The sequence below is a fragment of the Ostrea edulis genome, chromosome 1 (assembly GCF_947568905.1).
Source record: "Ostrea edulis chromosome 1, xbOstEdul1.1, whole genome shotgun sequence".
In the NCBI taxonomy this organism is placed as follows: Eukaryota; Metazoa; Mollusca; class Bivalvia; order Ostreida; family Ostreidae; genus Ostrea; species Ostrea edulis.
In genome coordinates, this window is record NC_079164.1 from 35,311,517 (window position 1) to 35,335,195 (window position 23,679).

The 23,679-nt window shown below is 33.9% G+C and overlaps 1 protein-coding gene across 1 annotated transcript; it reads left to right on the forward strand.

Annotated features, from left to right (window-relative positions):
* Positions 1-376: 376 nt before the first annotated feature.
* On the forward strand, positions 377-23,678 carry LOC125658310 (DNA topoisomerase I, mitochondrial-like). Its single transcript, XM_048889536.2, has 20 exons — positions 377-490; positions 765-798; positions 9,148-9,932; positions 10,029-10,114; positions 10,616-10,715; positions 11,725-11,825; positions 12,317-12,432; positions 12,521-12,642; positions 12,888-13,010; positions 14,820-15,007; positions 15,342-15,405; positions 15,496-15,576; positions 15,672-15,815; positions 16,045-16,299; positions 17,202-17,316; positions 17,402-17,529; positions 17,939-18,033; positions 19,694-19,772; positions 19,986-20,056; positions 21,786-23,678. Exons 1-20 carry the CDS (start codon positions 455-457, stop codon positions 21,886-21,888), a joined length of 2,826 nt encoding a protein of 941 aa, XP_048745493.2. The 5' UTR covers positions 377-454; the 3' UTR covers positions 21,889-23,678.
* The last annotated feature ends 1 nt before the right edge of the window (position 23,679 follows it).

The following is a 23,679-nucleotide window of genomic DNA, read 5'->3' on the forward strand; positions in this document are numbered from 1 at the left end:
AAATTGAAATTGAACCACATCTGATTTCAAGACAGTCATTTGAAAAAAAAGCCTGTCATTGCATGAAACATAGTGATACAGCCTTACACTTTTACGAACGTTTTGTTAGACCTTATATAAATTGCATTTGGCTAGTTGAGTAATGAATTTTAATTTTCCCGCCAATTTACTCCGTCGATTTTGTTGATCAATTTTCTTTCATTTCACTCTGTTGATAACAAAGAAATCGCATCCTTAAAAGTTATATTATATTCTGTCGGTTATATTGATTCCATATTCTTTCATTTTTGAATAAAGATGTAGAAAACACGGTGTAAAAATTGATGTCCAATGTGTGCTGACACTCATGACGACAGCATATCTACGCATGCGTTCTAGACATCATCTTGTACTTAGCCATTTGGCGAGGAGTCCACATCGTGCTGAGTGTACACAAAAATATTTTTAACGGATAATGGATTTAAACGATGATGAATCAAGTGTAAATCAGGTCAGTGATTTAATTACTCATACCCTGGTATTTTGATATAGAAAAATTTATTCTTACTGCGGCCGATATTGCTCTTACGCCAGGAAATGTTGTATTAACAAAGGACGATGAAAACGACTAAGTCAAGATGGCCGCAAATTTTCTAAGTCCGCATCGACCGTCTGTTTTGTAGCCAATTTTGATTCCATATTACAAGCTGTTAAAGTAACCTGTAGTAAAACTAATTGAATAGACAAGTTGGCGTGGTTGAAATCTTTATTTTTCTATCGTTTAGGAACCCGTCGTCTCCCCTGGAGCCCACGATAAAGGTAAGAAAACCTCTCCATCTGCCGAAGACGGCGAAATGGCTGCGCGGAGACTAAGTCCAGTCGATATTCAGACTTAGAGAAAAACACCTATTTTATAAACATTGCACGATCAAGCCATGTGCAGTGAAAATGATCTTTATTATTCGTTCAGTCAACATTTGTAGAATACAAAATAGAAACACTAAGACAATTGTTGACAAGATGAATTTAGATGAATGTTAATTATTTTGTGGCTTTTAATTATGACAAAGGGGGGTAACTCAAAGATAATGATAGTAAACATTTTTTTTATATGTTTATCCAGAATTAATTGCTGTCAAGGAATTTTTGTTTCACCTTTTAAAGCTTTGTGTCAAATTTTTCCGACTCACAAAGTTGTTACAAATTGATTAGTATCAGAACCATCTGTAACATCAGCAGCACAACTAAAATTAGAATTATTAATATTGGTATTGAGTTGTGTTAGATACAAATACCTTATCACTAACTCTGATTTGAGTTATCTCTTTAGCTCAATGACCCTGAGGTCTATATAAAAAATATAAAGTGATGTTTAACCGGCAGCTTTGGGGAAAATTGAACCTGCACATGCACAAGTTTCACCGGAACATTGCTTAGCCATTTATGTAGTGAAGAAAGAACGGGGTCTTGATGGAAAAGACCAAGTGATTTTCCAATTGCACCTGAAACTTGAGGATGCGGCCTTTATAAAATTAATAGATTGGAACATAACAGGGTAGCACATGACCATACACATTGGGGGGGGGGGGGGGTCAACTTGTGCATGCAGAAATACATGTTTGTCGAAATCAGGGATTTTTTTTAATAAGAGAATTTTAAAAGGAATTCTTTGGGGCTTGTGAAAAACAGGTTTTATTTTTCAAAGTAATAAACGATTAATCAATGTTAATGTTATGGCCATATATAGTTATAACATTCACCTGATCAGCACTATTCAACAAAAGTGGTAATATATAGATTGTTGTTTATTTCTTTAAATGGACATCCTAAATATGAAATTTTTACTAAGCTTTTGAAATGTAAAGCGACATGCAAGCCAGTGAGCATCAATATTTTGTTGCCAGATTTATATTGCTATATTAAAGTAGTTTCATCCTCCTGTGATGTCATAAGATCCTGCAAAATCAATGATTTATTTAGATTTATGCATGATATTACCATATTAAGTTTTGTGGAAGTCTTTTCCAGTGGTTATTGTAAAAAAAATCTTGTTAAGCATCAATATTTTAAAAGTGTGAAGTTAATATATATAAATAATCTATGTTATGTTTGAAAATATTGAATCCATTAGGGCAATGACTCTGTTTTCATTGTTTATCTGATAGATTTTCTTTATTTTTTACAAAATTTTATAATAGTTTTGTAAAGAAACAGTTGCATGAAAATATTATGAATACTATTACATTGTTTCAACCAGTTTTAATGAAAGTTTGATAATGCTGTTATTTTCTGACATTGATATGGGATTTTGTATGTGTATGTCTTGCATCTTAAAAAGTGAGATGACCTATATATATTTTATTTGATAATATTTATTAGTTTTAACTCTAATGAATTTAAATAAATGCACATTTTAAACTTTTATCAGATAATAATGAGAGGTTGGAGTTACCTTAAGGTATGAAATGCATATGTTAATTCTCTAGAATCAATGCTGTCCCCTGTTGAATTTGATCTTGAAGGTAGTCTGTTCCTTTTTATTTATGGGTATTGTCCACACTAGTGGGCCCCCTTCCAGGTATATGACTAGCTGTATGCATGGGAGATCTCACCTCAGATCTCCATTTTTTCCAGTCATGAGGGTCGGCAGTAGAGGACTTTCATTCTCTTCGATCTTTCTCCGTCAGCTCTCTCCATGATAGCATTGGCCGACCAACTCTACGCCTACCAGGAACTCGTATATTGAGAGCGTACTTGACTGCACTGCTGGATCTGACAACGAGGCCATACCAGCAGTCTTCTTTCCCTTAAGGTTAGGTCGAGGTCATCGATACCAAACAGCCCCAGCAATTCAATTGAACCTACAAAGGCCATATTTTCTGGCTTGATGTTGCAGATCTGTCTTATCATATGGCCCTGTCATTGCGCTGTAGGCGATGAAGATTTGGCTTGGTCAGTGCCGAGGTCTCGCTGGGATGGACCATAGCGCTCCATACACAAGTGTTGTACACTTGACCACAGGTGTTGTAAGACAGGTGCTGTGTTGTGAAGACTGGTAGCAGCTCCTTGAGCTTCTTCTGAGCGGTCTTCACACGCAAAGTGGTTGCAAGGTCACAGCCACCAGCTGTGGAAAGCATGTCTCCAAGGTAGCAGAAGGAACCTATAACTTGGACATCACTTTGCAGCCTGCCGTCAAGAAGGCGAGTGGTTCCCCTGGATCTTAAAGTCAGGGTCCACAAACATGCGCATGGAGCCCACTGCATTTCATGTGCACCCAGTGCTTGCAGCCATTGTAGAAAATACTATTGCTGCCTAGTGCCTACACCTGTATGACAGACAGCACATGGGAAGCTGTCTGAGTCCTGAAGTAGGTCAACACTGCAGATCATGATCTTTAAGGTCTACATCAAATATCAGGATGACTTAATTCTGAGATTAAAGCTGCAAATATTTCATCCATTAGGTCTATATATCAGTGCAGATCTAGTTTATAATGAACAGGGCTTGAAGCTAACTTTTTATGTCACCAGTCCAGCCGGACTGATGGGGTATAATTTTAACCAGTCCGCAGAAAAAAATACCAGTCCAACAGAGTTTTCCAGAAATAATCAAATATATTTTGTTGATATCATTAAAATGAAATTTAACTCATTATGCCTTAGACAATATTGTAACACTTAAATGTGGAATTTATATCTACAAATCAGATTCGTCCGGTTGATTAAACAGATCGAAGCATGCCAAATGTGTATGAAATTTCATATTAAGTATATTTTCCAAAATGATGCTTTAGAAAATTAACCAGTCCCATCAGACTGACTAAAACAAATGTCGATCAGTCCGCCAGAATTTTAGCCAGTCACAGACTGACGGACATATGTTAATTTCGAGCCCTGATGAAATATTTGCATTTTTCAAGATTTAAAAAATCTGGTTTAAAACACTTTTTACAACCTAGAATATGAAGTTCCTGTTAGAAATGCATGCCTATGGTCCATATATATTATTATTGCAGTCCTTTTTCTTTCTTTTTTTAAAGGACAGCAACTTGTTGTTCATATAACTGGTAAACCAATATTGAATGGTACCATTCCCAATATCAAATACAATTAATTTTCCATTTTGAGGCTAAAAACTGTCCAGTAACAAACTGCTATAACTTCATACATAAATCGAGAATTGTAATTCACTCTGTATGAAATGTTGTATAGTTAACTGATATTTCTTCACTGCCTTTTAAATAAAAAGTAGCTCTAGGTCAATAAAATGGCACTCATTTGTGTAATTGATGAATTCTTGTTTAAATATTCTTTAAAACATGGTTAACTTAGTGTTCATTTCAAGATAAATGCCATTTTTGACATAAAAGAAAATTTCTAATTTGTTTTTATTTTGATTGTATTTTTGTCGGTTGAATGGATATGGGTATCATTTCCATATTTACAAAGACCAGATCAGTGGAGCATCAAACTGTTGTGTATTGTGTCAGAGGTCCCAGGTTCGATCCTCAGTCGAGGCATGTAATTGACTCTGTTACATTTGCATGAGTCTATGGTTTGATTCTTGGTTCAGTCTTAAATTTTCTCCATTTGCATTTGGTGCCCACATTGGAGCCTGGGTACTCTGTGGCAGGTGCCCCCAGAACTTTGTACCACAGGCGCAGGCCTGCTAGGAGATTTGGGGCACCTCTTCTTCTGGATGAGGACAGTATGGTACCGTAATGTTAGAGTACAAATCCTAGGGCATGTAGAATTAAAAGTTGACAAGTCATGTGTGCTCGCAGGCCATTTGAAATACATTTTCTTTGATGTTAGACTGGATATTCATGTAGACTAGCTATTCATACATTTATTTAATGAATTGCCAGTCTACATTCTAAGTATGACCTATCAACTAATGTCAATCATAACCATAGAAGTGTTTTATTCACACTATTAATTTCAAGTGTCTTGTTAACATTGAATACATTAACAATGATATTTAATTATTTGATTAATAAGTATTAATTTTGGATTAGACTCTGAAAGACTATGAAGACAACATGTGGCATAAACACTACATCATAAGGTATTTGATAAAACATAGAAATTGAAAGGGAGTGAAAATATATGTGTAGTAGATGTACTGAATTTAAAAAAAGAAGAAACTTTTGATTTTTTTTGGGGGGGGGATAGGGCATGTATAAGTTGGTAGGGTTAATTGCCCAAAGGGCGTGTGCTGAAAAAATGGTCGTAAAGACTGCTTTAGGTAGACTGGTATACAGGCACCTATTCCTAAATGAAAAAATAAACATAAAACCAATAATTTTTCCAAAATGTGTGATTTCCTCTGCAATCGCCTTCATGTGTTTTGAATTGTCAGTTTCCACTATCTGTAAATTTTTCAGATGACTACTTTTTAATACACACACACACAGATATATATATATATATTTTTTTTTAAAGGTATGCAACAAGTTAATGTACAAACAAACTTGGGGTAGGGGGCTACCTACTTTGAGACCATTTCACGTGGTATGAAAAACTTCACAGAATGACTTGTTGTGATTATCTTGTGAGTCTAATGTAGTTCTACTCGTGTCTTTCATCATTCATATATATATATATATATATATATATAATTTATATGTCTTTTAATTTATTACAAACCCAAATTGTATTCACCACTTATAAAATGTAACCTCGTTGAGATGTGATTGAGGTCATCTTCTACTCGAGTTAAAAAGCTTTTCAGAAATGTATAGGGTAGGAAAGTTGGGATTTTTTTGGGTGGACACTGGGCTTGAAATTAACATATGCCCATCAGTCCGTGACTGGTTAAAAGTCTGTCGGACTGACTGACATTTGTTTTAGTCAGTCCGATGGGACTGGTTAATTTTCTAAAGCATCATTTTGGAAAATATACTTATGAAATCTTGTACAAACATGTGGCATGCTTCGATCTCTAGATATCAGACGAATCTGATTCGTAAATTATAAATCCCACACAAGTGTTACAATATTGTCTGAGGCATATTGAGTTAAATTTCATTTTAATAACATTAACGAAATATGTTTAATATTTCTGGAAAACTGTTGGACTAGTAAATTTTTCTTTGGACTGGTTGAAATTATACCCAATCAGTCTGGCTGAACTGGTGACCTAAAAAGTTAGCTTCAAGCCCTGTGGACGTAGTACTTAAAAATGTCTGTGACTCCTATTGTTAATATTTGATGATGGATGAAAAAAACATGCATGATATGATACTGAAATTTGTAAATGTTACTCAAAACTATGATAAATTTCTGTGTTTTTTAATGTCTTAAACTTTCAAGCATCATCAAAAGTTTGGGAAACCAAAGGCTTCTGATTTGATAATTTTATCCCAATCCCAAGTTAAAAAAAAGAAAATAGGGTCAGGGATCAGCAGTGATTTTTTTGGGCCAAAATGCCACCGATATTCGGATGTTTTCCCTCACAAAAATTAGCTATTTTTTCCCAATTATATATATATGTTTTTCTCAATTTCAGATCTCAGAAAATTAGGCCATTTTAAACAAAAAGTTACTGTATATTGCTGACATAGAGTAAATACGTTTTTTTATGCCCCCAAGATCAAAGATCAGGGGGCATATTGTTTTTGTCCTTTCTGTAATTCTGTCATTCTGTCTGAAACTTTAACCTTGCTAATAACTTTTGAACAATAAGTGATAGAGCTTTGATATTTCACATGAGTATTCCTTGTGACAAGGTCTTTCCGTGGGTACCAACATTTTTGACCCTGTGACCTTGGAGTTTGACCTACTTTTTGAAAACTTTAACCTTGCTAATAACTTTTGAACAAATAAGTGATAGAGCTTTGATATTTCACATGAGTATTCCTTGTGATAAGACCTTTCCGTTGGTATTGAACCTTTTGACCTTGACATTTGACCTACTTTTAATTGTTTTTTGGACATTGGTCATAACTTCTAAATGGTAAATATTAGAGCTTTCATATTGTACATGAGCATTTCTTTTGACAAGATCTTTCTTCTGGTACCAAGATATTTGCCCTTGTGACCTTGGCCATCTTCAGAATTGGCCATTATCAGGGGCATTTGTGTTTCACAAACACATCTTGTTCTTCTTCAGTTTTATTCTCCAAACCACTGCACATGCAAAAGGTTTTGTAAAGAATATGTAAAACAATCGAGGCATCCATTAGGGCTGGGACAATTCAAGGTTACATAGATTTGGTTCGGTTTCGATTCAGAACAGCACGGTTTGGTTATTTTCGATTCGGTTCATGTTAGGTCCAATTTATCTAATGACAGCACAAAAATTAACAATTTTAATGAGTAGCATCAGTGATTTTTTAAGACCCATTTTGGGTCCGAATTTCAGCCCTTTCTCCTCCAAAAAATTCCAAATTTGTTCCTAATTTAGTTTGCATTTTTCCCAATAATAAAATTATGAAAGGAAAATATATTTGAAAAAAATAAACATTCGATGTGAATTATATACATAAGACTTAATAAAGAGTGATGGGAATGATGATTTGGATAGAATAGTTGAAAATTTTAGAAGGTTAAAGAAAATTAGATGTGTAAAATAAAGATAATGTAAAGTTTGATATAATTTTAAAACTTATTTACGATAAAATTGATTTTTCCCAATTTGACTGAAATGTCGACAATTTTTCCCAATGCAAAAGCCATAGGACCCTTGTAAAAAATGTAGAAAAATCACTGAGCGTACCTGTGTTGATTTCATCCAAGCTGTATAACTCTTATGTCGTCATTTGTAAACATCATATCTATTTATAACTGCATTTCATAATTTGTTATATTAATCATGTTAATGTGCTGCATAATTTTTGGATTATTAAACAAATCTATAGTCAATCTAAAATGAATATGATATTGTTTTCATTGATAATCATATGTAAAAATTCAACAATTCTATCAATTGAGAGTCTTTGAAAATCTCTCCTTTATTAATTTACTTCTCTCATATTAACTGTCAAAACATTTAATCTGTGTCATTATCTATGATGTTGATGTCACTCCACCACTGACTATATGTCATGTAAAGATAAATTAATTGCTCTTACAGACGATATTCTGTTGGTATCTGAGTGGTGAAAATGTTAACTCTCAACACAGTAGTGATTTAAATCTCTGTTTCATAAAAAACCACATGTTCTGCACATCACTTGGATGCCATATTTATTGTTTTGGTGTTTGTAAAATCTAAACTGAATCGAAATCCAGAATTTGTAATTGGTGCATCGAATCGAATGGTATGAATCGCGGTGCATCAAAATTTTCGGTGCACCACACAGCCCTAGCATCCATATAAGCAGATATGCAGCACAGTATTTAGTTTCCAGATACACATTGAGCCATATGGTTGACACTTTTAGTTTGACCGCCATTATAAGTAGGGTCCGGCTAATAAGGAGGGGTGGTAGTTTGAGGGGAAAAATAATCACTGGATCAATACATGGGGTAAGTTGGGAAAACCAGAACTACACAATTATTTTTTCTGCACCTAATCACTGTCATTTTGCTCACCGAGTGTGTATGATGTCTAAAAAATTTGTGAATCTTTCAGAGGAGAAAGTAGAACTTTTTAAAAAAAAGGTATTGTCATCTACTGCAAGTAGGAAGCCATTCTTCATTCATTCTGTCAGTATTTTTGTGAATGAGTGGCAATTGTCTTGCAATTAGGGAGTTAATGGTTTTAGATTTGTGAAGCTGATACTAACACTCTGAACACTGACATAATTAGCTTCTGTTTGATTATACCTAAATGCCAAACACATGTGACCAGCATAATTGGCTTATCTGTGATTAAATGTAATGAGAAGGTAATTGAAATAGGTACAAAAGTACTCTGTAGAAACAGATTTATCACACCTATTTTATACTGAAAGAAATTCACTTCCTTTCATTCTCTGAAGAACAGCATTCTCATCATTATGATGTCAATAGTTTCATAACTCATAATTAATTGATACAGAGTATATAATTATGACACTGGGAGAAACAAGAAATATAGTAAGTGAGAGGTTTGGTCAAGTGATGTTGAAATCAAGTCTAGTAAACTGTATAAAGTAAGTGTTTAGCCTTTATGTTGTCCATGTGTTTTAGGTTGTCATCTCAAAATTTTGTAACAGATATATATATTACTTTTGTTACATAGTTGTTGATCTGAAAGCCAAGATGGTTAGCAGTGAAATGAGCCATGCCAACCATGCTGAACAGAATGGACATGCCACCCTTCCAATGACCAAAGATGAAGATAGGCACAAAAGTTCCAAGCACTCATCAAGCTCCAAGCATGGACACAGCTCATCATCATCTAAGCACTCCAGCAGCAGCTCTAACAAGCATCACAGTAGCTCTAGCTCATCCAGCAAACACCGAGATAGCAGCAGTTCTAGTTCTCACAAGCATAAGGATAAAGACAGGAGCAGCTCAAGCTCAAAGGATAAGAGCTTGAGCAGTAAGCATTCCAGCTCATCTCACAAGTCTAGCTCAAGTAGTGGCCATAAGGAAGGCAGTTCCAGCAGTCATAGAGAAGGAAGTTCTAAAGATAAAAGTTCAAGCAGCAGCAAAGATCGAAGCTCTAGCAGTCACAAAGAGGGTTCGAGCAAACACAGCTCATCAAGCAGCCACAAGCATAGTTCCTCCTCGGGCAAGCACAAAGATGGCAGCAGCTCCAAGCACAGCTCCTCTTCTGAGCAGAAACATAAAGAAAAATTAAAGGAGGAGGTTGAAAAGGTGAAGGTCAAGACTGAGCCTACTTCTCCAGTCAAGACATCAGGAAAGGAAAAATCTCCCAGTCGGTCCCCCAGCAAGAGAGATTCGTCACCCAGTAAGAGGGATTCGTCACCCACTAAGAGGGACTCATCACCAAGTAAGAGGCAGTCTAATTCCATAAAGTCTGTCAAGGAAGAGGAAATGAGTGACGATGAAATACCTTTGGTAAGAAAACTTTGTTACAAATTTTCAATGTCTCGTAAGATTTATGAAATGTTTGTTAACTTAAGAATGCTGTGATTTCTTCTGTAATGATTGTAGGCTACTAGAATAAAGAAGGAACAACCCACAGAGAAGAGGCGACATGAATCGGACGATGATGACGATGACGAACCTCTGTCTGCAAGGTTGGGGGATACTTATGATGGCTTATTCTGAAATTTAAGATACTTCCTATACATCATCCTCATACTTTTGTTTTGGATAATCACTTCAAGCTTACCTATTTTGTAACATTATACATGAATGATGTTTTGCTTTTTACGTTCTTGGTATTACTACAGTTTTAATTTTCACTATGTCATAAATGTGAAATTGAAACTGGAGTGAAAATAAGTTAACTGTCATATTAATATGGAATTGACTTAAAAAATTGAATAGATATACATGTAGGTAATAGACCATGAAAATAAACAGGAGTAAATTTATAAGCTATATACAGTGTTTGCTTGGTCTTCCTAAATTCCTACTAGACATGAGAGATTTAAAAGAAAGTCAGCAGTAATATGGATAGAATATTGCACTGTATAGTTCGAGTGGTGCCTTCTTATAAGATAAAATTTCAAGGTCAAAAGTAAGGTTAAGGTCATTTTTAAATTATTATCAAGCACAGGTAAAAATCTTTTTAGAATCGAAAAAGAAAAGAAGAAGATCAAAAAAGAAGTAAAGGTGGAAAAAAGCAGTCCTAAAAAGAGAAAACAGGATGATTCAGATGATGATTTTCCCAAGGTATGTACTGATGAGAGGAAAAATCCTTTGTTGAGTGCCCATATATAGAAATATATGAAGCAGTTTCCACTGGATAGAAATTAAAAATGTCACTGAAATTAAATGCATTTAGATGTAAAGAACAAATATTATAAGGCATTTGTACAGATTTGGACATTTTTATCTGACATTTAGCCAATTTATTATCAATTTTATTGACTGGCCCAGTGGTTTCCAACATCTCTTCAGTAGGGCTGTAAGGTGCACCGAAAATTTCGATGCACCGATTGCAAATTCTGGATTTCGGTTCGGCTTAGATTTTAAAACACCAAAAACAACAAATCTGAGTGATGTGCAGAACATGTGGATTTTTATGCAACAGAGATTTAAATTACTACTGTGTTGAGATTTGGCATTTTCACCACTCAGATACCAACAGGATATGGTCTGTAAGATCATTGCAGTTTATCTTTACATGACATATAGAATTTCTGTCAGTGCTGGAGTAAAATCAACATCTTAGATGATGACAGATTAAATATTTTGACAGTTAAGATCATTTAATATAAGAGAGAAGTAAATCAATAAACAACAGATTTTCAAAGACTCTTAATTGATAGAATTGTTGAATTTTGACATATAAATGAGAACAATATCATATACATTTTAGACTGTCAATAGATTTGATTAATAATCCAAAAGTTATGCTGCACATTATTACAACAAATTTTAATAGACTGTTAATGTTTTCTTTTTTCTGTCAAAGTTATGCAGTTATAAATAGATACTATGTTTATAAATTACGACACATAATTATACGAAATTTTAATAAAATAAAGTATACTACTCATTTAAATTGTTAATTTTTGTGCTTTCATTAGATAAATTGGACCTAACATGAACCGAATTGAAAAAAAATTGAATCGTGCTGTTCTGAGTCGAATCCGAACCGAATTGAGCTAACCCTGAATCGTCTCAGCCCTACTCTACAGTGACTGAAATCTTTATTGATTCTCATCTAAATTTACAGAAGAAGAAAAAGAAAGTGAAGCCTGAAAGTGGGAAACAGGAGAAGAAATCTGTAACAAAAAAAGGTGTCAAGGAAGAGGAGACACATGAAGTCTGGAGATGGTAATATATCTCATGGAGTCTTTAAAATGTCACATGTAGTTGTCAAAGCTAGGTGTTAGAACTACCACAAACATGAAAAGCAATATTCTAATGTAGCTGTTATGTAAATTGCATTTTAATTGCCTAATGCAGAGGTTTGAGCTGTAACATGAAATTTAAAGCTTTTGATTGTGACATTGTAGAATACCACTAAAATATTATATCAGACATTTCATGACATAGTTTATTATGCCCCCCTTTGAAAAAAAAAGGGAGCATATTGTTATGCACTTATCGGTTGGTTGATCTGTAGAACAAGTCTTGTCCACTCAATATTTTAAGAATCCTTTGCTTGACGGACATCCAACTAGATACACTGGTACATCCTAAGGAGTAGATGGCCCTTATTGATTTTGAAATCACATGGTCAAGGGTCAATCCACTCTGGACATAGGAAGATATTGTCTGCTCAATATCTTGGTGTTAATATATCTATGACCTTGTTTTATAAGGTGGGAGGAGGAACGCCGCGAGGATGGGGTAAAATGGACATTCCTGGAACACAAGGGACCGCTGTTTGCTCCAGATTATGAACCACTGCCAGATGACATCAGATTCTACTATGATGGTTTGTTCTTAAAAGGATTTTCATGGCATTGTTTTTATATCTGCATTCATGAGAAAATCTGAATTTAGAGAAATTTCTGTTTTGACAGGGAAAGTGTTCAAACTGTCAGAGTCTGCAGAAGAAGTAGCCACGTTTTATGCTAAGATGTTAGAGCATGACTACACCACAAAGGATGTCTTCAACAGCAACTTCCTGAAAGACTGGAGAAAGGTAACTAGTTGTTATTTCTTGGGTTGTTATTAAAATATATGTACAGTGAAACCTGTCTAATCCAACGTGGGAAACATTATCTTGAGGCAATTGGAGTTCTTAGCTAGTTCTTTATGTAATTGTCTTAAGGATGGATTGTTATCATTTATTGAATGCTTTTAGTGGTGTTCAAGATACTGAAGTTTAACTGTATATGAATATTAGCAATCTATATTTAACATAAACAATATTCTTTATATTCACAGACAATGACATCAAAGGAGAAGGACTTGATTAAAGATTTGAAGAAATGCAACTTCAAAGAACTGGCAGAGTATTTTAAGCTCAAATCAGAGGAAAGAAAAAATCGATCTAAAGAAGAGAAAAAGGTGATGTATACAAGAAATAATTACTCTAAAGTGATGTACAGTATACAAGAAATAATGATGCTAAAGTGATACATGTATATATAAGAAATAATGACAATAAAGTGATGTACATGAAGTGATGTACCTACATGTATAAGAAACAATGACTATAAAGTGATGTACCTATAATAAACAATGACTTTAAAGTGATGTACCTATAATAAACAATGACTTTAAAGTGATGTACCTATAAGAAACAATGACTACAAAGTGATGTACCTATAAGAAACAATGACTATAAAGTGATGTACATATGTGTTTAAGAAATAATGTCTATGTAGGAGGAAAGTTTTATGGAATAACGTTGAAGGTCAGGGTTTTTATTTTGCAGTAATATCTCTAGCCGAGGGAATTAATGTTAACAAATTTATGCTTCCCAAGTTGTCATTTATATTAATTTTTTTGTATTCTATGAAGATTTTGGTAACATGTTCAGTTTCTCTTCAGACAATCACTCTACATTATCAAAGTGAAAGTCTTTGATAAACCTCGTGGCACAATTTTTTTCTTCTTTAAAGCAAGGGGATAGTAAAAAGTTTATCACTAGTGTACTTTGATATAATGAATGATAAGCTTGGTAAGCAGGAGTTTATTTTTGGACCGGACCTATTCCTCATTTAAAAATCATCAATATTTTCCCAATTTTCTATCTTTTTTCTGAATTACGTGTCCTTAAAATAGCTAAAAATAGTTAATATCAATTTGTTTTCCTGTGCACAATTATGAAATATTGGGCTATTTTAATGTTCCGATAAAATGTTTGCTTGTAAAGACATTTGTAAGCTTTACTTGCAGTTGAAATATTATATTGATGATCAACATCATTAATCTTTAGTATTTCATGTAAGATATGCGTCCTTATGCTTGATTTAAATTCGTTTTTCGTTGATTAGATAATTCTCTTGAGTAGTTCAGTGCATGTAGATTTCTTGCTTGGTTAGTATGTTTACTTGTAATTACATGTATGTCACACAGTTACAAATATTACACAAAAAAAATATTGAAAAAGGACAGTTAAAGCACCATAAACATGAGGAATTAAGTTCCAAGAAGCAGTTCTTATGCGGCAATGAAATCAATCGAATTTCCTCAAGAGTGGTAAAGCGGTATTGGTAAAGTGGACTGGGGATCAAGGAAAATCACTCCCAGTAATTTCAGTCTCTCAGTAATTATGTTTGTTTAAATCAAAACACAGGCAAGATGTCTGAATGTATGTTAAACATGGTAAATTTTATTTAAAATTAACTTGTTCTAACTATTATCAATTAAAAAAACCCTCTTATATTAAATAGATAAAATATCAATAAAAATAAAATTTAATACTTATTTAGTAATAATCTTATAAAATGGTTACTTTGTTCAACATGTGTAGAAATTTGAAAGAAATGCATTCAGCTATTTATTTTTTTTGGACGGGGAGGGGATGAGATTTTTCACAAAGATTCTCTATCAATGTATACCATATTTTGCTTAATGATCATTAAAATGCATCAGCACATTTTTTGCTTCACTTTAATTGATATGTAAGCACAAAGTAGTACTTGTAAATTTTCTCAAATTGAACATTTTGCATGTCAATTTTCCCAATTCTACGGACTCTGGATCCATTTTGTAAATGATAGGAAAACCCCAGGTAATACTGAGGCATCTAGAATCTAGAATAATGTAGATGGGTAAATGGTGTATTTTAATCCAAAATCCAAAATTTTAAGTATCGCATTGTAATGCAACAACTGGAATTGTTCATAACATTAATTCAATATTTTTCAGGCTGAGAAATTGAAAAATGATGAAATTCAGAAAGAGTATGGATTTTGTCTTATGGATGGTCACAAAGAGAAGATTGGAAACTTCAAAATAGAACCCCCAGGATTGTTTAGAGGAAGAGGGGACCATCCCAAACAGGGCATGTTGAAGACCAGGACTCTCCCGGAGGATGTTATCATCAACTGCAGCAAGTAGGTCAAAAGGAAGCTGTATCCCCTGTGTTCTACAAGCTGAATCACAATCATGATGCAACAAAATTACATGCACATTCATGTTAATGCAGGCCAACGAGGTACACATACAATCAAACCTCGTTATCTCGAACTTAATGGAGACGAGGAAAAACTTTATCCAAGGGTTCGGGATATTGATGTAGTTGGGACTTCCGTCTCGCTTTGATATATCCATGGTATTCGAGATATTGTTGTATGAGCTATCAGAGCTGAACTATATACTATATAGATAGACTGTGCATCAGAAGTTGAAATATACATGTATTACATGTATTCTTGTATTTGAATTTAGGACAGCGAAAATTCCCAGCCCACCACCTGGTCACAAATGGAAGGAAGTTCGCCATGATAATAAGGTAAGAAATCATGGGAGGAATATTTAAGCTTGAGAATCCTATTATTTGCTGTATATAGACTATTGAATGGAATCCTGCTCACAATTGTAGGTCTCGTGGCTTGCATGTTGGAATGAGAACATTCAGGGAAGTACCAAATATGTTATGCTGAATGCAGCCTCCAGATTGAAGGTAAGAATTGATATGTATCTCTGAGTGGAGGCGCTATATGTACCTATACATATTTGATATCGGATATTGATTGTCCAATTTTTCTGGACTGATAGGGAGAGAAAGATTGGCAGAAATACGAGACGGCAAGAAGACTGCATAAATGTGTGGACAAAATCAGAGCTACATACAGAGAGGACTGGAAGTCTAAGGAAATGCGGATCCGACAGCGAGCCGTGGCTCTGTATTTCATTGACAAAGTAAGATCCCCAAACTGTATGGTCCTGTTTTTCTTTTCTTTCAAAAAAGTGTCCTCCAGTAGTAACTCTATTGCTACATGTAAGTTTTGAAAAATGCAAACAGTAAATGTAAGAAAGTAGTACTGAAGGTTGTAAGATGACTCGCACTTTTGATATAAAGTAGACAACATTTAGCATGATAAGTTAGCAATATGCACTAGTACACTCATTACAATGCCTCTCTCTTTAGCTCGCGTTGAGAGCTGGTAATGAGAAGGAAGAAGGTGAGACAGCTGACACGGTGGGTTGCTGCTCTTTAAGGAGGGAACACCTGACCCTTCATGAGAAATACGACGACAAGGAATATGTGGTAGAGTTTGATTTCCTGGGTAAGGACTCCATCCGATACTACAATCGAATACCTGTGGAGAAGAGGGTCTTCAAAAATTTGCAGCTGTTTATGGAAAACAAAGCCGGAGAAGATGATGTCTTTGATCGCTTAAATGTATGTTATTCAAACCTTGTATTTTTAGTTCCTCATCAAAATCTGTACATTGTCAGCATGATGGTTGTCGCTATTAACTTTTCACATTTTGGGCTACTGGTATTTAATTACCTTTGGCAAGTGGGCTACCATTCACTTTAATCTCGGGAGTTTTATGAATTTTCACTAAGTGTCCAAAGTGTATGACACTATTTTTGTATAACAAGGTGACTCAGGCAAGTGTTGTGGCCCACGGGCCTCTTCTAATATAAAAAAATATGATACAGTGTACATATACATATATTTATATTATAAATCGCATTTTCCTCTATGAACCAACCAATATCAGCGTTCGACACAATCCGTTCACATTGACTATGAAGAGATTATGAACTAGCTTAAAGCATGCGACTGAGAGAGCGTAATGGTTTGAAAAAAATAGAACAACTGTTACAAAGATCTCGCAAGTCACACCTTTGGATTAAGATTGTAAACTTACGTGGATTATCATCCTAATCTTGCAGTCTCCTACCTCCAAAATACAGTGCACCTTGCAATGTTGATAAAAGGCAGGGTGAGACGAAATGTGACGTCATGTCTATGTGTTGACGTACGTCACAATACCTACTGTGACAGAGGCCAGGAGTTCGTTTTATGCAACAAAATAGAATCAATGTAAACAAAGGGTGATATAGTAAATGAATATAAATATAAGAAATGAACAGCACATTTGAGCTGTTCATGGTCAATATGAACGGATTTGGATTTGAGGCAAATTCTCTGTGAATCGCTAGTGCGATTCACAGAATTTGCCTCAAATCCAAATCTGTTCATACTGACCATGAACAGCTCAAATGTGATGTTCATTTCGTAAGTGTATACACGTACATAGTAGTGTATTCATGAGAATTGTTTGTTTTTAGACCACAATTCTGAACAAGCATCTTCATGACTTGATGGATGGCCTTACAGCTAAAGTATTCCGTACATACAACGCTTCACGGACTCTGCAAGAACAACTGAATATCTTGACTGAAGGTCAGTAGAAGTTTCATATCAATATTACGTTCTAGCTACAAAATTTTTTGACACAGCTAATAAATGATGTATGTTTTTGTTATAGCTGAGGATGGAATGGCTGCTAAGTTACTGTCATACAACAGGGCGAACAGAGCTGTAGCAATCCTGTGTAACCATCAGAGGGCAGCCCCTAAAAACTTCAGCAAACAGATGGAAAACCTGCAAAACAAGGTAGAATAGATCTTGTAGGACCATCACTCTGCTGAAAACTTGGTTAAGCTAATTACCAATTGTATATTAGTGTGATTCAGCTGAAGTACTGATGATAATGAGTCTCTTTCTGGCTAGAAATGATATAGTATTAACTGTTTCAAATGTAAATCTTCATACTTATGTCCCTAAATCATGTATATATATTATTACTAAATTGTACATGTATATCTAAAATAAGGTCAGGCATATACAGTATAACCTTGATGAATTGTCCGCTTAGATGTGCCTTTTCTTTGAATAAAAGAAATTGATTTCATTTCTTTAAAGATAATGTGCACTGTGTTTTGATTCCTCCATCATAGCAGTATTTTTTGCGCTTTCTGTTTTGGTTAAGCACTTGTATGATATATAGTTTTAATTTTCACAGATCGAGGACAAGAAGACTGCCATCAAGGAAGCAAAGAAGAATGTCAAGGATGCCAAGGTTGATTACAAAGCCACAAAGACGGAGAAGGCAAAACAGTAAGACAAACACAACAGTCAGATATTTTCCTACACACACTGTTCAGAATATAAATTATTTCCTTTTGAATTTAATATTCTGATGCAACTGTTTTTTTTTAAACTGCATTTTGATTAGCTAATGCATTAAAGTTTGAGGCAGTTAAATGCTTGAGCATTATTGAAATGAAAATCTTTCAATTTTGACGCCTTAATACAATGACACAAAAACATAATGTTGAGTGTAAACATTTCGTAACGTATTTCATAGAGCGAAAAAGCAAAACTTAACATAATAAGATTTAAACATCAAGAAAAATTCGAAATTACATTAGAATGGGAATAATGGTCTTCTCATTTGTTATTTGCGATTGTTAATGCTGAATTAACAGTATCAAACATCTGGTTTACATGCTCAGTTAACACATCTCCGGTAAAACTCAGTTTGAGACTGTTGAATCAGCATGAATAATCGTAAGTAACAAATGAAAAGATATGATTATTCCCAAATTTGAGTGAAATGTAGAATTAGTGGTCCCGAAGGTCTGTTTTTGTGTTCTAGTGGTAGCTACGATATCAGGGTTGAACATTAACATTTGTGAGTTTTCTTAATTACTGAGTGATATTGACTAGTACTTTTTGATGAATGTAAGATACTTGCATGTAAGTGACATAAACTGGAAAAACTTGAGTTATAATACCGATTCTGACTTGTTTTCAGTTGAATTATTATTGGTAAGAAATTGTTTTCCTGGTTAATTTGGTGTAAGCATGGACAAACATACAACCTGATGGGGAAAGTGTATAAATGAGAAGATGTGATAGATTGATGGACAGACAGAGAAAGCTTATAATCCTAAAGGGGGGGGGGGGTGTAAAAACCACTCTATAACCAATACTTTATATCGATACTTTGAATCTTGATGGGGGAAAGGTTTAGAAATGAAATTGATGGACATGTGACAGACTGATATACAGTCAGAGAAAGCTTATAAGGGGATAACTAGGGTTGTGTATTGCTCAATATATTCCGATACGATACGATACAATATTTTCTGATGCGATATCCGATATATTGGATATACAATGTAGTTAAGCATTTTCTGAAGTAAAATATCAAAATTTAAAAAAATGAAGTGGTTTAATATCTTTTTTTTTCATAACAAAACAAACAATGACAATTAAAGTCTGAGGAATCTCCAATGTCACAATGTAAAAGCGGGTATTAAAGTCTGAGGAATCTCCAATGTCACCATGTAAAAGTGAGGATTAAAGTCTGAGGAATCTCTGATGTCACAATGTAAAAGCGGGTATTAAAGTTTGAGGAATCGTGTTCCTGTTAGAAGCCATTTTTAAATGATGAACTTCGATCCCGACTATTAAAAGGGCTATTTTTAAACCCGACATTGTATTGTATCGTCGAAATACTGTATCGTATATCGCTGGACAGGCGTATACCGGTACATTTCGTTATATCGATATATTGATTCACCCCTACCTATAACCAATGCTGTATATCAATTTAGACATAAAGAAAATCAAATCTACAACTCTGTACGTGTTCCCGACTTCAGAAAATCTGTGGTTTATGAAAAATTTCATTTGCGGTTTTCTTCTTCCAAATGCGTCTTCTGGACTATTTGAGTTGCAGCCTGAATACTTGCAAATTTCCAATTTTTAGGGCTTTGACCAAGAGGAAGGCCCAGTTGGAACGTCTGGAGGAACAACTGACCAAACTTGAAGTACAGGCAACTGACAAGGTACATGTTAATCAGATTATTAAAGCATTTACAGACATACATGTACAGCAACTTATTTTCTAAACACATGCTTGATTGGTCTTGGATAACTACTTGTCTCCAGAGCCAAATTAATGAATATATTCGTTTTATAATGTTTTTTTCCACTTGTATGATTGCAATGTATGATGATGCATGGGATTGATTAATCTATTTGCTTTTATTATTTTACAGGAAGAAAATAAGGAGATAGCCCTTGGAACATCTAAACTGAACTATTTGGATCCCCGAATTTCAGTTGCATGGTAATTAGAAATGCAATCTAATTGGAATAATGTCTTTATACACTCAATTACATATAGTTTTCTTCATGAACAGATCAAAATGATCTGATTTTAATTACATGTAGATTGGTAAAAATGTGCACGCACAGTTATGAAAGAGTTATAGACCTTGAACTTGGCAAATAATGCCACAAAGTGAAGTGCTTTTGTGGTGTTTGCCATCACAATAATATTTAGGGTTGGACACTGTGCTCCGTATCGATACCAAGTTACCAATGTAATACTGTTTCATTTCATACTGGTATCAATATTGGTATTTATATATCAATAAATTTATTATCAACCCATGAAGTTTTAATGCATTCCAGTTGAATCAGTTGATACATTTAAACTTAATGTCCACAAATGTGCATGGTAGTATTATTATGCTAAATGAATTAACGAAATGCAACCAAACCCGTTTGATATTTCATTTTTTAAAGATAAAATAAAGTGTAATTTGACACAGATTTGCATTACTTATGTTAAAGGGACTGGTTCACGATTTTTTAACAAAATATTTTTTATTTTTGATGTGAAACAATGAAAATATAACTCTTTCAATGTTGACAGCCAACACTTTGACCGTTTGAATTCAAGAATAAAAGCAATATTTTAGCCATAAATCTGTGGTATGAAAACAAAGACTCCGAGTCTTTATATATGTATACAAACAAACCAGTGAAATATCAATTTTGTAATATAAAGCATCTTAATTTTGCATCGTCCCAAATTTTAACTTTTAGATGTCACATTTTACCCCAAGAATGCTTGAAATGTGAAAGATATAATAAACTTAGATTGATATCCATTTCTTTTGAAAAATTCGTAAACAATGACATACCGCAATCTTTGTTTACAAAACAAATAATGAACTCTCTAAAATGAGCTTCTGTGATAATTTGTAGCCTTAATTTTTTTGGTGAAATGTTTTGAACACATTAGACAGTAGATTTTGACCAATAAAAGTGAAAAACAAAATTTTGGGGAAAATCGTGAATCAGTCCCTTGAAGTCTTCGTTTAGATATTTTTTTAAAAAAGTTGGAATGCTAAAACACAAACATTAGCTCTTCAGGTTTTCCTGTATCGTGGTCTATTAATGTTAACATAATATTGCTGATATGGCAACTGCATAAAGCACTGGTCCCTGATTTGATGTTATTATGTCTCCCCTTTTTCAGGGGGAGACATATTGTTTTTGTACTTTCTGACTGTCACGAAATCATTTGAACGCTTCTTCTCCTATATGGGTTATTGGATAGACTTGAAACTTGAAATTTATGAATTAATCGTATAATAATGGATAAAGGTATCTATTATTTATTGATCATAGATTGAAATATTAAAAAGTTTTATCTTTTGTAAAGTATTGGAATGGTATCGTTTCGCCCTAAATGGTATCCAACCCTAATGATATATATCAAACAGAATCAAGATTTAATATCAAATACTAATTGGTGAAAATAAAATTTCTCTGCATTAATTGTCTGAATTGGGATACTGATCTGTCATTTTATTTGCTAGAACATTATTTATGCAGAACTTCGCCAGTAGTAGCCATTCATTTGAACTGAAGATACGAGTAGAGCCCTCTCTTCACTCGTTGGCTTGCTAAATCACTCCTAGTCAACTCTAAAAAGTTACTATTTCCTCAAATTTTTGTTGCTCCATTTGTATTGCTTTGATTTCAGATTGTTAAATCTATTTCAGGTGCAAGAAATGGGAAGTTCCTGTAGAGAAAATCTACAACAAAACTCAGCGCGAGAAGTTTAGATGGGCAATCGACATGGCAGAGGCTGACTTTGAATTTTAATGACAGTGAAGTTTTAGCTAGCAGATAAACTATTTATTATGGATACAAAGGGCATGGCCTGTATTTAGGTTTCATACAGATCCAAAAACGAGGTGCAGATGATAGACATCTTTTTTACATGTGTAAACAAATTATCAGAGAATGAAAAAAGGTCAAATAAGGAGTTAATGGTCCGATCCTGTGTTTAGACGATACATAGTAACAGCAATTTTGTAGTATGTGGCAAACATGATGATTGTAGATTTTGTAAGAATTGTAATACGTGTATCCGTGTCGTACATATTTTGGATGATTTTGTTGAAATATGTGCATGGTTTTTGGTTTTTTTTAAAGTCATGAATATATTTTATTGTCTACTATGTCAATGAATTGTTTAAGTTTTAATCATGAATTGAATACTTTCTACATATTGGACATAAATCATGCTTTTACAAAATGAATTTTTAAAAAAAAAATCTAATAAGTGTATAAAGAAGGCAAACTAATGCATCATTGGGCTTTTTTTTAAATGCACTAAAAGAAAAATACACTCTGTTATGAAGTAGAATTATATAAAATAATGACTGAAAGCAAATTTTATTTTTCTTGATTAGTGGCTCCCATTTTAAGATATTTTTGGATTTTATTCACTAAATATGTAAGAACTGGAATATTTAAGGAATTGATCATTTGAAACTTTTCTGATTAAAGATATTGTATAGAAAGTAATTGGGTAATATACATGTAATTATGAACTAATTTGTGAACAGCCACTCTAATGGGTAATTTATGCGTGAAATTTGAACACATTTTTTTTCCCCATATGAATGTGAAGAGAATATGAATGATGTGTATACATGTAAATTTCAGGAGGAATGTGTCTCGCCAGTGTCATCTTCATAGACTTGCATTTCCCCCTCTCTGCAAACTTCATTCACATTTTATTAAGGGTCTCATTTTATCAATTGAGGTAAAAGTTATCTTGGTGCAGTGTAGGTAATTGAAGAATTGTATTGAACACATTCTGTTTACAATTGAATTACTGTTCATACTGAGGGGAGGGGGTCCTTAAATGTCATGGGGTGAAATGAGTAATTGTGAATTTTTAAAAAAAAAAAACTATTTAAAAAAACCAGCATGAAGATTTCTTAGAAATATAACTTACCAATTCTTTTGGTATTATGTTTTGTAATTGTTCTTGCATTGAAAATTACATACATTGTATATGAATTAATTTGCTTTCAAAAGTTGGAAGATTCATTTCAAGTGTCTTTGATCAGTACTATACTTGTATATGTCCAAGCCAACGATCAGGGTGTCTGAGAAGCATACAAAATTATTCATCATTAAGAAAACAACCCACAACTTGGTAGACTACCTCAAATTTAGGCACCTGTCATCGTTAATACACTGTATCCATTACGACAGAACTGCATGTCACACTCCTAGTTGCTATTTAGTCTTTCATTTATTTTATTCCAAACATACAAAGCTTTTGCATGTTGACTCGTAAAAGTAGATCTCGCAATTTCTGAAAATTAGTAGCTCGAGTACCGAGTAGAAAATAACGAGGTTGTGTCAAATGTTTTTATCAGAAATCCCATGAAATTCCACGACAAAATGATGACGTTGTTATAAACTCTGTGATGGCTCTCCTTAATGGTGTGCCGTGTTATCATTTGTGTGATACAACATATATTTTTGAAGCTCATTGTTTTCCTTGTTATGGAATGCACACAACCAATGGAATATCAAAGCATTGTTCAGCAATTCCTAATATTACTGTCCAAATAAACATGATATGAAATGGAC